Genomic DNA, 16,787 nt, shown 5'->3' with positions numbered 1-16,787 from the left:
GATTGGTGAACTCAGATGTCATCAGCATTCCCCCTTGATTGCTGAAACAATAGAGGAGCAATAGAAGACAAAAGGCCCACCCATCCACTTGTGCCATGTCATGAGGAGATCTGCACCAGCTACTGAAATGCACTTTTTGTTAAGTAAATCAGATGATAACTGAGGTGCTAGGGAGGCTGGAGTGGGTCTTTAAGAAATCGTGTAAGTTCAACTAGCTTTTAAAATCGAAATACTATCCCCATTCTTCAGGTGTACATAGGATTAATCTCTTCTAATTCTCTCTTCTGAGAGAAAACACATTTTCTTGGATCTGTGTGCTGAGGTACCGTAGGACACACCTTAGAGAACCTCAGTCTCCATATTAAAAGTGGCCTACCAGCCAAGTCTCTGTTCTCTTGTGAGAACAACCCGACCACAGCTCCATCTCTTGACTCCAAAGTCCAAGCCACTTACCGTGCTGGAACTGCTGACCAGCGCAAGGCCACAGTCCTCTGGGACTCAATCCTGTATGCTGACCCCAGAAACCCCTCTGTGATCAAGATGATCCTGAGGAAGTTTGGTTGTCTAGGCTTAACTCAGAAGGTTGTGTCGTGTCCTGAGCTGACCCAGCAGGCCCTGCAGCATCCAGATCTGTCACAGAGTGCTGTGAAGCATGTAGAGGCCTGTGCCAAAGCCAGTCAGGTGTCCGGGTACCTTTCCTGGAAGCAGGTAAAGTCTCGATCAGGAACTGAGCCAGTCCAAGAGACCTAAACTGAAGCAGCAGCGACAGAGGAAGAAGCCAGTCAGCACTTCAGATATGAAGTCTGGCAACATTTGGAGCAAGAGAGCAGCCAGCTGGTGTAAAGCAGAAGACATCAGCTTGAACAAATGCCAGAAAGAGAAGGGAGCATTGACACTGATATTCCGCTCACATCAGGGTTGGGGACAAAATATTTCAATTCTGTCAATAATGAACATAAAGTAAATGGCTCTGCAGACACAAACTTAAACACATGGCTCGTAAGGATTACACCATCATATACTTATTTTTGGGGGGGTGGCGGTGGGGGGTTAATTAGTATAACATCTGTCAGTTATGTACATTGATTCCGCAATTTATATGTGAGTTAAATGTAAACATTTGTCATGAGAGAAAGGAGAACTGCACATCAAACTGGCCAGGCCTGTTTAGGAATAAAATAGGGTGGTGGTACAATATTACCACTGAGTTTAGTGACTGTGTAACAATACAAATGGCTTTCAAAAACAAACAATATATAACGGAAAAGAGGTCATGAAATATTCCTCATCAATTCAAATGGTCATTATAGACCTCTTTGACCATTGCATTTACGGCGCACGTCAGAAGATGGCAGTCTACTGATATGAAAAATACGTGAAAGATTAAGGCAACTGGTTTGTTTCCTGGTGACAAATTAGTAACACTGTAATACCATTTAAATAAATTAGAAATATGAATTTCTTCTTCATCTACTTTCTGTAACTTAACCTTCCATGAACAGAAGCAAATAAATACAAAAACTCAACCATAGCATTTTGATAGAGAAAGACAAACAATAATCTATGTTACAGATGGAAATGATGGTGGATATTGAGCCATAGCATAGCAAGCCAAAACAAACTCAAGTGATCTTTCACCAGGATTTAGGAACAACCAGAACCATATATTAGTATTCATCTAAATATATTTGGGAACAGCCATCTATTGTCTTCTTAAAGATGATTGGATGAAGGCTCTTCATAATGTCCATTCTAACCACAGTGTTGTGAGTCACCCTGTGGTGGTATGGCATCGGGTGCGCGGTGAAAGTTAGATAAGATAGGCCTACTCTTCAAAGAAGTCGGGTTTTAAATGTTTTCGGAAGGTTATGCAGGGACTCCGCTGTTCTCAGTAGAGGTGCATGTTTAAAAACAGGTGTGCTGTGGAGGAATGAGAATTGACAGCTGTTCTCAGTAGAGGTGCATGTTTAAAAACAGGTGTGCTGTGGAGGAATGAGAATTGACAGCTGTTCTCAGTAGAGGTGCATGTTTAAAAACAGGTGTGCTGTGGAGGAATGAGAATTGACAGCTGTTCTCAGTAGAGGTGCATGTTTAAAAACAGGTGTGCTGTGGAGGAATGAGAATTGACAGCTGTTCTCAGTAGAGGTGCATGTTTAAAAACAGGTGTGCTGTGGAGGAATGAGAATTGACAGCTGTTCTCAGTAGAGGTGCATGTTTAAAAACAGGTGTGCTGTGGAGGAATGAGAATTGACAGCTGTTGTTCTTTGAACATGTTTTCTCATTTATACAATTTCACATACTGATATTTTTTTGTGTAATGACAGACATGACGCTCAGATAGCAAGTGTTATTGATTAGTGAAACCAACTTTACATGAAAGGCAAATTTGAGGGTAAAATGAAGTTTTAAATAAGTCTTTATTGATTTATTTGAACACCCCTATTTTGAGTTTTTTTATACAACCTCCATTGATGTTATTTAGACTGCGTAGGCCTAGTGAATTAACTGTCGTAAAGACAGTGCATTCTATGTGCCCCAGGTTTATGACAATATGTTTTTGGTATAACTAAGCAGACACTCCCATCTTAACCATATGTTGCATTGAAATGAAGGTATGACTCCAGACATCAAATGACTACATCATCCACCTCTGGGTCAAACTTGTTAGCAATGAGATGGTGATGGTTGTAGGAGCCACCAGAGATCTCCAGCCCAGTAGAGACACACATCTCTCCTGGATGCACTAGAGCAGAGTGTATATGGGTTCCTTTCCTGGGTTCCTTTCCTTTCACATCTCCTTCCAGGTAAGTTCACCATGCGAGCAATGGCTTCATGTCTGATTCATGGTACTTGATGTGGAGAGGGTAAGACCCTGGCACTGAGGGCCTGCTCTGCAGAGTGGCCCACATGTGCTCATGAGGACTTTCTATATGAATATTAAGCTGTTTGCTGTCCTATGAGGTTTAATGGATCACAATGAACGGATATCAAAACTGTTGGGCAAGTTTACGTTCGAAGATGTCATTAGCCATTCCATCCAGAGATAATTCACGTGCATCACCCTTAATGTCAGAGGCAAATGCAATGCTTGCAGCTCTACCGCCACTTGTTGCTAGTAGAATGAGCACTTTGTTCAACAATGTCTGCTAAAGTGGGTTAAATGGCTAACATGAAAAAGAGATCATGAAATGTTCCTTATCAATTCAAATGGGCAGTTAAGGACTATTTGATATCATACTTCAATCAGCAGGTGGCATTCTCTTCAAATGAAAAGGAGAGATAAAGAGTAAGGCAACTTAGCCAAGCAATATTGTCATTTATTTGCTTGAGGTGAACAGTTTATTTGGTTCGGAAGTGACAAACAATGCAGCCAACTTTTGAGAGACATGAAAGGCAAAATTGAGGGGGCAAAAGTTTTCTTTGAACAGTCGTCATATGAGTTTTTTTTACAACTTCCATTGACGTCATATATACTGTCTAATGCAATAGCAAACACTCTTATCCAGAACCACTTCCATTTAGTTTAATAGTTAAACCTGTCATGAGAGACTGGGGTTGGTTGGGGTCATTTCATGAAATAAACTGAAATTACCATTCCATTTTTCCTTATTGCTTCGATTGCCTCATTAGAAAGGCAACAACGCGGCTTCCCTTGACAGTTTCAGTGCCTTCAGAAAGTATTCACACCCCTTGACATTTTCCACATTTTGTTGTGTTACAGCCTGAATTTAAAATGGATTCAATTGAGATTTTATGTCACTAGCCCACACACAATACTCCATAATTTCAAAGTGGAATTATATTTTTGACATTTTTACTAACGATACTGAACATAAATATAAACACAACATGCATCAATTTTGTTACAGCCTTAATCTACAATGGATAAAGTACATGTTTTCACTCAGCAATCTACACACAATACCCCATAATGACAAAGCAAAAAAACAGAAATACCTTATTTACATAAGTACTCAGACTCTTTGCTATGAGACTCAAAATTGAGCTCAGGTGCATCCTGTTTCCATTGATAATCCTTGAGCTATTTCTACAACTTGATTGGAGTCCACCTGTGGTAAATTCAATTGATTGGACATGATTTGGAAAAGCACACACATGTCTATATAAGGTCCCACAGTTGACAGGGCAAAAACCAAGCCATGAAGTCAAAATAATTGGTAGTAGAGCTCCGAGACAGGATTGTGTAGAGGCACAGATCTGGGGAAGGTACCCAAACATTTCTGCAGCATTGAAGATCCCAAAGAACACAGTGGGCACCATCATTCTTAAATGGAAGAACGACCAAGACTCTTCCTAGAGCTGGCCACCTTGCCAAACTGAGCAATCAGGGGAGAAGAACCCTGATGGTCACATTGACAGAACTCTAGAGTTCCTCTGTGGAGATAGGAGAACCTTCCAGAAGGACAACCATCTCTGCAGCACTCCATCAATCAAGTATTTATGATTGAGTGGCCAGATGGAAGCAGTTCCTCAGTAAAAGGCAAATGACAGCCCGCTTGAAGTTTGCCAAAATGCACCTAAAGTCTCTCAGACCATGAGAAACAAGATTCTCTGGTCTGATGAAACTAAGATTGAACTCTTTGGCCTGAATTCCAAGCATCACATCTGGAGAAAACCTGGCACCATCCCTACCTGTGAAAAATGGTGGTGACTGGGGTGAAGGTTCACCTACCCTAAGCACACATTCAAGACAACGCAGGAGTGGCTTCGGGACAAGTCTCTGAATGTCCTTGAGTGGCCCAGCCAGAGCCCAGACTTGAACCCGATCGAACATCTCTGGAGAGACCTGAAAATAGCTGTGCAACAACGCTCCCCATCCAACCTGACAGAGTTTGAGAGGATCTCCAGAGAACACTGGGATAATCTCCCCAAATACAGGTGTGCCAAGCTTGTAGCGTCATACCCAAGAAGACTCGAGGCTGTAATCACTGCCAATGGTGCTAAAACAAAGTACTGAGGAAAGGGTTTGAATACTTATGTAAATGTGATATTTACATTTTTATTGTTTATAAATGTGCTAACATTTATAAAATCCTGTTTTTGCTTTGTCATTATGGGGTATTGTGTGTAGATTGATAAGGAAAAAAACATTTGAATCAATTTTAGAACAAGGCTGTAACAAAATGTGGGAAAAGTCAAGGGGTCTGAATAAATCCAATTTATTCTGAATACTTTCCGAAAGCAATGCAGTTAAACAAGTTCATAAAATAATGAATTATGTTGGCTTGCACTTCCAAGGCTGTTTCATATTGTATATTTAGGCTATTGTAACAATGTGTTAGGTTCTGACAAACAGAGTGAAAAACTAGTCAAAGCTCAAACCAAGTTTATTCACCCACTGGGTCAAATAGCTGAAAAGACAAAATCATGTTCCCACCAGCACCATTATTTATACCCTCCTTTAGGCATAGTCTCCTCGTTGCACCTCTAAACACTACATCTTTGCTGCTCGGCAGATGAAGTGTGTAATAAAACGGTTCCTTCTCCCTTCATCTGACCTGACCTCTGGCCACATTCCTCACTAATCCACAGCTATCCAAGCCTTTCAGTCACCGCAACCAAGTGATTGCTTTTTCTAGTGAACAATCGACAAGCAACAATGGGCATGACGTATAGAAGTAGTCAGTACAGGTGTTATCAAGCCTTTACATCAAAGTTGGCTGAAGTTGAATGGAACGTGGTATACCCTGACCAGTTATTCAGAAGAAAATCCTCTGACTGTCTAATTTCACACCGGAAATTGCTGCTGACATTGAACAGGGTTAGGGTATTTCATTCTTTTCAGACTCTCCTGTGCCACAATTCCCAACATATTTGAACACCCCAATTATGATTTTTTTTTTACAACCTATACTGACATTATATAGACTGTGTAAATATATAACTGTTGTTTAGAGAGTGTATTCTAAATGCAACATGAAAATGCACATTTTTGGTATAACTTAGCAGATGCTCTTATCCATAGCCTCTTCCAATCAGTGTGTTCAATTCAATAGGTAAAACAGCCACGTAAAAATTATACCAAAACACAAATTTAAAAAAAATGTACATTACGGTATGTGCAAACCTTTCTCATTTCGTGGCTTTTTCCAGATACTTCCAGATGAACCATATGTTGCTTTAAAACGAAGGTAGGACTCCAGACATCTAACGGCTACATCATCCACCTCTGGGTCAAACTTGTTAGCGATGAGGTGGTGGTGTTGTAGGAGCCACCGTAGATCTCCAGCCCCGTAGACACACACAGCTCTCCTGGAGGCACCGGAGCAGGGTGGATATGGGGCTCCTTTCCTCACATCTCCTTCCAGGTAACTCCACTTTACCATGCGAGCGATGGCGTTCATGTCTGATTCATGGTACTTGGCGTGAGGAGGGTTAGACCCTGGCACTGAGGGCATGCGCTGCAGAGTGGCCCACAGGTGCTCATCAGGACTGTAGGTGTCCCTCTCCCACTCCAGCAGGGCCCGAACCTCCTGGCTGTCAAACACGTGATGGACAAAGTCCCTGGAGACCACGAAATAGGCATTTCCGGAAAACATGGGGGTGCTGATTGGAGGAGGGCTCTTCGTAACGTCTGTTCTGACTACTATGTTATTGGTTATATTGTGCTGATACTGCCACCGGTGTTTCTTATAGTCGACGGTGGTCTCAGACTCCATGCTGTTCCTCCCGTTGAGCAGTTTGAGTGACTGAACCATCTCTGCGTTGGTTTTAATGGGGAAATCTGTTCCACAGGTATTGAGCAGGTACCTCCACTGGACAGGTGACTTCAACAGGTCCTTCATACAGTTTAGATCTGCCTGCACTCGAGACCACGATGCGTAAACCACACTCTCTGTCTTACTTGCCACAAACACATTGGTAAAACAAGTCACAATAGCCTTTACTGCAGTCCTGAATTCTTCTGAGGATTTCTGGTCCACATGCACGCAATATACATTCTGAGGTGTGTACACGGCACGCAGGAGTCGCTCAAACATCTCAATCTTCTCATGGACCACCATGGAGTAGGCGATGGGGAAGTCTCTCTCCTCCACACTCAGGGGCATCATGACGAACCCTCTGCCTGTAGCGTACGTTTTACAGTTTCGGGTCACGTCGTGGTAGAACGCCTCAGACAGAAGCTTGGGCTTATTCTTTGTTTTCAGAAGTCTTCTGAGCTGCTCCTTGTCGATGCCCTTCAGGTCTCCTCTGATGATGGCTGAGCAGGCAGGCAGGTCGTCTGCGTAGTCTTGTGGCAGGAGGTCAGGTGCTGGGAGCGGGCTTCTCTCAGAACAGGTTGGGCGTCTCAGAGTGTTCCAGAGGAGAAGTGAGATTAAAGCAGACATTAGGATGAGAAAGAGGTTTCTGAAGAAGCATATATGTGATAAAGATCGCCTAAGAGGACCCATAACAAAATTATTTATCTAAAGAATGTATTATTAGTATTTGTGCAGACCATAGTCTGGGAGCACTTCTGTAAAATAATGAATGACACACACACTCAACTCAGATTAAAGTGAGTAGGTAATCATTAACTTTAGTAGGCATGGCTTTATACTGCCTACAAACTCTTGAAATTAAAAGGTACAAAACATGGAACAAATGTGGTTGAAAATGAATTACTAACCTACAATATCACAATTTTCAGCATTTCCAAGTTTTGGCATGATGCTCTGAATTACACAATTCTAACCCACTTACCCCACGCAATCAATATTGTTGGATACATACAACACTTTTGACTGGTACTGTATGTATTATTAGTATTTGTGCAGACCATAGCCTGGGAGAACTGCTGTTAAATGATTAATGTCACACACACACACACACACACACACACACACACACACACACACACACACACACACACACACACACACACACACACACACACACACACACACTTCACATTAAAATTAGTAGGTAATCATTCACTTTAGTAGGCATGGCTTTATACTTTAAATTAAAAGGTACCAACATTTTCAGCAGTTCCAATGAATGGCATGATACTCCAAAGTACACAATTCTAACCAATTTACCCCACGCAACCAATATTGTTGGATATTACAATATATTTTTTTCATATAGAGTCATGAACATCTAAAACAGTTGGCCCTATGCAGGTCATGGTTGGATGTCATCTTGGCTACCAGGACCAGATCTCCAGCTACTAATTGTAATAGTTAAACCTGTCATGAGAGTCCGGGGTTGGTTGTGGTCAATTCACTCAATTCAGGAAGTAAACTGAAAACAACATTGGAGCAGGTTATGGTAGGGAAATGGTTGGGGTCAATTACAGTAAACTGAAATTCCCATCACAGCTTTCCTTATTGCTTCAATTGTGTCGCTAAAGAGGCAATAACAAGGCTTTGCTTGACAGTTGTATTGATAAATGATACTGTCACGCCCTGGTCGAGGTATTTTGTGTTTATCTTCATTTATTTGGTCAGGCCAGGGTGTGGCATGGGGTTTTTGTATGTGGTGTGTTGGTATTGGGATTGTAGCTTAGTGGGGTGTTCTAGTTAAGTCTATGGCTGTCTGAAGTGGTTCTCAATCAGAGGCAGGTGTTTATCGTTGTCTCTGATTGGGAACCATATTTAGGCAGCCATATTCTTTGTGTGTTTCGTGGGTGATTGTCCTTAGTGTCCTTGTTCCTGTCGCTGTGTTAGTTTTCACAAGTATAGGCTGTTTCGGTTTTCGTTACGTTCTTTGTTTTGTAGTGTTTGTAATTGATTCGTGTTTTACGTTTGTTTATTAAACATGGATCGCAATCTACACGCTGCATTTTGGTCCGACTCTCCTTCACCACAAGAGAACCGTTACAGATACAGTAAAACAATATGTTATTTCTGCCAAATGATTTCCTTCTGAGGAGGTGGTGGTAAAGTCCAAACCATCTGGTGGTGCACTGTAAAAAAAAAATATTCAGTGGCTTAGTAAATGTAATGATTTTCATGCATGTTTCTGGTTTTACTTAATTTTTGTGTTAAAAAAGCTTGACTTTTGAAAATGTAAATTCAATTTAATATATTGCAAAACTGAATGATTATTTGCATGTAAAAACAACTTGCATAATATTTTCTCTCAACTTAAGAATGTTATGTTCTTGCAACAACTTAACATGTGGCTCCTTATTAGAGGATTGTGGGTATTTTTGTTGTTGTTGGCTTCATGATATTTTTACACAATGTTTTATGCATTTTTGAAGAAAGAAAAGTCACATATTTATTATTGGTATTGGTATTATATTGGTATTATATTGGTATTACGCCATTTGTTGTGCTATTAGGTGTAATGGATGAGGATGAATGAATATCAACACTTTTGGGCAAAGATGTTCAAAGATTGGCATTTGAATGATGCTGAGCAGGAGGAGACGACTTTATTGGTCCGCTAATACAGAACTATTAAAAAAAAAAATATTTCTTCATATATTTCAGGGGGTGCTGATGGTGCACCCCTACTTCCCACGACTATGCATTCAGACCAGCCTTCCTGATTTAACTTTCATAAACTACATTAGTAGAAAGTGGACTGGTTTGACCTGTAGGCCTATGACAAACACTCTAAATAGTCAAAATAATTGTCTTCCCAGAGCCTTTCAAATCAAGACGTCTATTTGTTAAAGACACTCTCCAGCTATTTTTTTTCTTCCTCCATTGAAAAACGATATTCCGAGTATATATACAGTAAAGTACCGGCACGTAAGGGTGAAGTAAACATACTTGAGCAAAATAGTGTTTTTCAGGAGAAGAAAAAAATGTATTCAAGGAGTTGGTCTCTCTGATTGGTGAACTCAGATGTCATCAGCATTCCCCTTTGATTGCTGGAACAATAGAGGAGCAATAGAGGACAAAATGCCCACCCATCCACTTGTGCCATGTCATGAGGAGATCTGCACCAGCTACTGAAATGCACCTTTTGTTAAGTAAATCAGATGATAACTGAGGTGCTATGGAGGCTGGAGTGGGTCTTTAAGAAATAGTGTAAATTCAACTAGCTTGTAAAATCGAAATACTATCCCCATTCTTCAGGTGTACATAGGATTAATCTCTTCTAATTCTCTCTTCTGAGAGAAAACACATTTTCTTGGATCTGTGTGCTGAGGTTACTGTAGGACACACCTTAGAGAACCTCAGTCTCCATATTAAAAGTGGCCTACCAGCCAAGTCTCTGTTCTCTAGTGAGAACAACCCGACCACAGCTCCATCTCTTGACTCCAAAGTCCAAGCCACTTACCGTGCTGGAACTGCTGACCAGCGCAAGGCCACAGTCCTCTGGGAGTCAATCCTGTGTGCTGACCCCAGTAACCCCTCTGAGATCAAGATGATCCTGAGGAGGTTTGATTGTCTAGGCTTAACTCAGAAGGTTGTGTCGTGTCCTGAGCTGACCCAGCAGGCCCTGCAGCATCCAGATCTGTCACAGAGTGCTGTGAAGCATGTGGAGGCCTGTGCCAAAGCCAGTCAGGTGTCCGGGTACATTTCCTGGAAGCAGGTAAAGTCTCGATCAGGAACTGAGCCAGTCCAAGAGACCTAAACTGAAGCAGCAGCGACAGAGGAAGAAGCCAGTCAGCACTTCAGATATGAAGTCTGGCAACATTTGGAGCAAGAGAGCAGCCAGCTGGTGTAAAGCAGAAGACATCAGCTCTCACAAATGTCAGAAAGAGAAGGGAGCATTGACACTGATATTGCGCTCTCATCAGAGTTTGGGGTCAATTCCATTTCAATTCGGTCAATTGAGGAAGTAAACAGAGTTTTATTAGTTTTATTAGTCATATGTATATGATACACATCATATATACTGTCCAACGAAATGCTTACTTGCAGGTTCCTTCTCGACAATGCAACAGTAAGAAATAATGAAAAATAAGAATATGAACATAAAGTAAATGGCTCTGCAGACACAAACTTAAACACATTGCTCGTAAGGATTACATCATCATATACTTATTATTATTTTATTTTTTTTTGTTATTTTTTATAACATCTGTCCATTTTGTACTTTGATTCCACAATTTATATGTGAGTTACATTTAACCTTTTGTAACTAGGGGGCAGTATTTTCATTTTTGGATAAAAAACGTTCCCGTTTTAAACGGGATATTTTGTCACGAGAAGATGCTCGACTATGCATATAATTGACAGCTTTGGATAGAAAACACTCTGACGTTTCCAAAACTGCAAAGATATTGTCTGTGAGTGCAACAGAACTGATGTTACAGGCGAAACCCAGATAAAAATCCAACCAGGAAGTGCCCCATATTTTGAAAGCCCTGCATGCCAATGACTCCTTATAGGGCTGTGAATGGGCTACGAATGAGCGTACGCTTTCTACGTATTCCCCAAGGTGTCTACAGCATTGTGACGTCTTTTTACGCATTTATGTTGAAGAATAGCCGTAAGGGACCACATTGAGCAAGTGATCACATGATGGCTCCCGCAGAAAATCTTGCTGAGGTAGCCATTACTGAGGTAGCCATTATTCCAATCGCTTCTAATGAGAAACCAATTGTCCCGACGGATATATTATCGAATAGATATGTGAAAAACACCTTGAGGATTGATTCTAAACAACGTTTGCCATGTTTCTGTCGATATTATGGAGCTAATTTGGAAAAAAGTTTGACGTTGTAGTGACCGCATTTTCCGGTCGATTTCTCAGCCAAACCTGAAGAACAAATGGGAGCTATTTCGCCTACAAAAATAATATTTTGGGAAAAAAGGAACATTTGCTATCTAACTGGGAGTCTCCTGAGTGAAAACTTCCGAAGTTCTTCAAAGGTAAATGATTTAATTTGATTGCTTTTCTTATTTTCGTGAAAATGTTGCCTGCTGCTAGCAGAGCCTAGCATAGCATTATGCCATGATAAACTTACACAAATGCTTGTCTAGCGTTGGCTGTAAAGCATATTTTGAAAATCTGAGATGACAGTGTGATTAACAAAAGGCTAAGCTGTGTCTCAATATATTTCATTTGTGATTTTCATGAATAGGAAGATTTTCTATTAAGATTTATGTCTGCTGCGTTATGCTAATTCGTTTGAGAGTCGCAAGAAGTTAACATAAACCACTACTTGCATTCGCACTGACTGTTTTTTAGGCCTACATCAGAATCATAACTCTTCTTATCAGGATTTTTGTTACAATCTTCAGAAAAAAACAGTCTAATATTGAAACAAGATACAACCTAACCTCCCTAAATATCAAAAATGGTCTCACCAAACATAAGTTCCCCGCAAATGAAGGATCCAGATTCATCTACTTGTTCTGTAGACATGCATTCAGCACTCCACGGGCCAGAACCTGGAATAGGCCCGTACCTCACCATCTGTTGTGTCATCGATTTCTCCAGAGTCTTGGAAATAAGGCCTCGTACACAGGAAATTAGACAACAGCCACATAAAACTAAAACAGTGACACAGGTGAATGTAGCCCATAACACAGTGATCATAACATTTTTCCATTTTCCAAACGTACTATCAAACCAATTAGTCAGAGAAGTGTCCACCCCAGAGGGTGGTCAAATCAGCTAAGGCTTTGGTCAATGATCCATCCGGAGCTGTGTTATTTGGGATGAAAGTACAACACATGTTCCCGAAGATCACGCATACTCCTCCCTTTTCAGCCAATAACATATCTAATGCAATTCTATTCTGCCAAGCCATCAGGCTGGTTGCTTCAGTCTGTTCTGCCAAACCTTTAATAGCATCTCTGGTATAATTGATAAAGCGCTGTTGATTATATTAAATATAATTAATCCAGTCCACGTTCTTATTGAGAGTAGACCACCAGAAAATGCTTGACTCTAATCCTGCTAGGATCTGATTTCTTGCTTTGAACTCATCTGGCACCCCCTGTGGAACCCCAATGTTATCAATATATACTCTGTCATCAAAAGACCCAGATGGAGTACCTCTTTTCTCCCGTTTGGCTAACTTCATGTCTTGGTTTTGAATGAGTGTGAAAGGCATTCCCAAATGTACAAGAGCACATAATCCTGTCCAATCTGCCGGTAATACTGGCCAGAACATCATTCCCCCACACAACCACCAGATGTCAGCCCTGGCCCACTTTACCTTATTGAAATCCCCAGAGTTCAACCAGCCTGTCAAATCAGACATGGTCTCGTCAGTGGTAATATTTTCTGTCCTATTGCAGGTACTAACTTCCCCCACATATTTCCCATGAGTACTGTACCGGGCCAAACAGTAATATTCTCTTCCGGTCACTGTAAAGGGAGAAAGTCTTGATTTAAGGGGAACCTGGGGATATGAATAGTGCAAATCAATACATCTGTCATTATCTGGCATTCCTGCTTTCGTGAACAGCTTTACCATACAGGCCATTCCCTTAGGGGAATTCATTCCGTTAAGTGAAAAAGGGATAGTTGTCAACTGGGGTTTTGCAGTTGCACAGGCATAACATTCGGGGTGGCAGGGTAGCCTAGTGGTTAGAGAGTTAGACTAGTAACCAAAAGGTTGCAAGTTCAAATCCCTGAGCTGACAAGGTACAAATCTGTTGTTCTGCCCCTGAACAGGCAGTTAACCCACTGTTCCTAGGCTGTCATTGAAAATAAGAATTTGTTCTTAACTGACTTGCCTAGTTAAATAAAGGTATAAAATAATTCTTTAGCTACTGATCTGGCCGTATATTGAATCCTTTCCAACCATAAGTTGGAATCCCCAAACCCAGTCTCCACCTCTATAACTTATTTAAGGTCTTTGGTCTGAACTATTCCTACTGGTCCTTTACCCTGGATGATTACACTAGGAATATCCGTTGTGTTAGAGAGATTGGTTGAACTCCGGCCAACCATATTCTCCTTATCAACTCTAACCTCTGCCACCTGGAACGGTATCATAGTATCAGTTGAAAACTGGTCAAAGCCTACATACCATAACCCGAGATCCTGGGTCTTGACCGCTTTAATGTTAATTTGCACCTTTATACAATACTTCCTCTGCTCGGGAACACAGTCCGAAACACCAACCCTTACTATACTCCATCTGGTCCCAAATTGGGTGTATGGGTTTACATAGCCATCCCTTTCAGTGTGAGCTATGACCTGACTCCATGAATTACACGGTGATTTCCACAAATACTTCCCATAGAGACCCATGGTTCTAGACCGCCAAGGAGTGAATGACCCCATTTGGTCTACATAAAATTAGACTGAGATATCCTTACCCAATTCCACTCTCACTTTCTTACTGTTTTGTTTCAGTGACCTTTTGAGATGCTTTGGTAATATCAAAGTTCCCTCGTCTAGCACATGAGTCAAGCTAGCCTCTTTGGCATTCTCCGGGGGATCATGGTGGATCAGGAATATGACCCCCACAATTAAACAGCTCAGGACGGTCAGCGCACATGTGAAGCCCCACCCTCTCCCAGAGAACATATCAACAGCCAGAGGCCAAGCCATCACTTCACTTCTATGAACGCTCACAGCTGGGGAAAAGTTGGGTATTAGGGAATCTTCAGAAGGAGTTTGACCCCCGTACCCTATGGGTTACGGTTCCTCTCCTACTCCTGTGATTGTTTGACAGTGACAAGGTGTCTTACCCTCTTACAATGTGTGATATGCACCCAGGTTGCTCTTTCGGCTAATCTCACCGCGAAGGCAGTCACCAGGAGTACTTGGAATGGTCCCTCCCACCGTGGCTGCTTCCATTTTTTTCTTTAGTGATTGGACCCAGACCCAGTCTCCTGGTTGAATCTTGTGTGCCACCTCCTTCTGTAGTTCTCCTGTTGGGCATAAAACTTTTGATATACGGGTTTGGTTAATGAACAACCTCCTCATGTGTTCCACCATACTGCTTTCTATTTCTATATCTGCTACCTCCAATCGTCCTAATTGGGGAATTCTATAGGGTCTACCATAAACCTTCTCAAATGGAGATAGCTCCTCCCTATCAGGGGTTATTCTAATAGTCATTAACACTATGGGCAAGCATTTTACCCAGTTCATTCCGATACTTAGGTGTGTTTTTCTTAATCTACTTTTTACCGATTCATTCATGCGCTCGATAAGGCCAGCGCTCTTATATTCAATTTCTGACCTATATTATCAATTACTTGATTAGAAAAATGGGAACCATTGTCGCTATAAATAGTTTCTGGCAGTCCAAATCGCGGGATAATCTCTTGACATAATGCTCTAGCCGCTGTTTCTGCGTCTGCTGAGGATGTAGGAAACGCCTCTATCCATTTAGTATATTTGTCAATAATTGTTAAACACCATTTCTTATTTTCACTTTTAGTTAATTCAATAAAGTCCATTTCCAATTGTTGGAATGGATACTTAGCCGCCGGGTATTCCCCTTGTGGTGCCCTCATTTTACCTTGGTGGTTACTTTGTGCGCATATAATGCACCGTGAGCAAAAGTTTTTAAAATAGTTGGTTATTCCATATGCTACAAAGTGTTGTTTAAATAACCCTACCATACACCCTGTTGATACATGGCTTTGCCCATGTAACAATATAGCAGCATATTTAAATAGTGACTTTGGTCAAATTGGTAGATTCCCTTTGTGCCAGATACCTCCTCTATCTACGGCTCCCATTTTGACCCATTTAGTAACTTCCTTAATGGGGGCTCCAAGCTGACTTTCCCTCAGTATTTCGGTGTTGATATAAATTTCCTCCTTTAAGTGTGAGTCTATGTGTGAGTGTGGTCCAAGCCCTGGTAAGGGTCACAATTTCAGCTTGTTGAGCAGAGTAATTATTTGGTAAAGCTTCAGCTTCCAGCACCTTAGTGAGAGTCACTACTGCATAACCCGTAGCATTTGAGACATCTGGATTCTTTCTGGAAGACCCATAAACAAACATAGTTATTTCTGCATCTGGCAAAGGCAGATCAGTTAGATCTAGCCTGGGGAGGACCATTTTCTCTGTCTCCGTTACACAATCATGTGGACTCCCATCTGTGGCTATAGGAATTAGAGTGGAGAGGTTCAAAGTGGTACAACGCTCAATTGTTAGGTTGGCATATTCAACAGAATAATCATACAAGACAAATGTCTTGCTGGTGACATGTACGCCATTTTATGTTCCAATAACAAAATTGAGACGGCATGTGGTACCCTCAATGTCAAATCATGGTATAGTACTACACAGGCAGAATCCTCCACAGCCCGTGCTGCAGCCACCACTGACTGCAAACACAGGGGCATTGCTTGTGCCACCTCATCGAGACGGGAGGAATAATAGGCCACCGGCTTATTCTTCCCTCCGTGTCTCTGAGTCAACACTGATGTCATGGACCCCTCCCTGCAATCCACAGTCTGTGTGAATTCACAGTCATACCTAGGGAATGCCAGAACAGTGTCAGATATCAATAGCTGTTTAATAGCCACAAACTGTTTCTCCGCCTCTTTTGTCCATACTATTTTGTCTTTAGCTGTCATAGCCTTACCATAGATGAAATTACTAAGTAACCCTGTATGCAATGCAAAGTGTGGGACCCATGCTCTACAATAGTTAATCATTCCCAAGAAACTCATCTGTTTTTTGTTCAATGGTTTGGGTGCTTCTAGAATGGCTGTCTTCCTGGTTGAATTAAGCGTTCTCCCTTCCTGAGTTATGGTGTGTCCTAAATAGATAACTTGTTCCTGCCAGAGCTTAACTTTGTGACCTTGGTCAGCTAAGAAGAGGAACAGAGCAAGAGTATCCTCTTTACAGGCCTCCTGTGAGGAGTTAGTCAACAGGATATCATCCACGTATGTCAAAATTTGACTTCCCTGGGGAGGGTCGAATTTTCCAAGATTCCTAGTAATAGCCTGATT

General features: G+C 41.5%; 1 protein-coding gene across 1 annotated transcript; it reads right to left on the bottom strand.

Annotated features, from left to right (window-relative positions):
* Nucleotides 1–5,330: 5,330 nt before the first annotated feature.
* On the bottom strand, nucleotides 5,331–14,995 carry LOC115143588 (beta-1,3-galactosyl-O-glycosyl-glycoprotein beta-1,6-N-acetylglucosaminyltransferase 3-like). The gene is made up of 2 exons (XM_065001596.1): nucleotides 12,222–14,995; nucleotides 5,331–10,487 (listed from the first exon to the last, which is right to left on the bottom strand). Exon 2 carries the CDS (start codon nucleotides 7,410–7,412, stop codon nucleotides 6,072–6,074), a length of 1,341 nt encoding a protein of 446 aa, XP_064857668.1. The 5' UTR covers nucleotides 7,413–10,487; nucleotides 12,222–14,995; the 3' UTR covers nucleotides 5,331–6,071.
* Nucleotides 14,996–16,787: the final 1,792 nt, after the last annotated feature.

Source organism: Oncorhynchus nerka, linkage group LG15, assembly GCF_034236695.1.
Source record: "Oncorhynchus nerka isolate Pitt River linkage group LG15, Oner_Uvic_2.0, whole genome shotgun sequence".
NCBI lineage: Eukaryota > Metazoa > Chordata > Actinopteri > Salmoniformes > Salmonidae > Oncorhynchus > Oncorhynchus nerka.
This window is presented reverse-complemented; position numbering and strand designations above follow the sequence as displayed.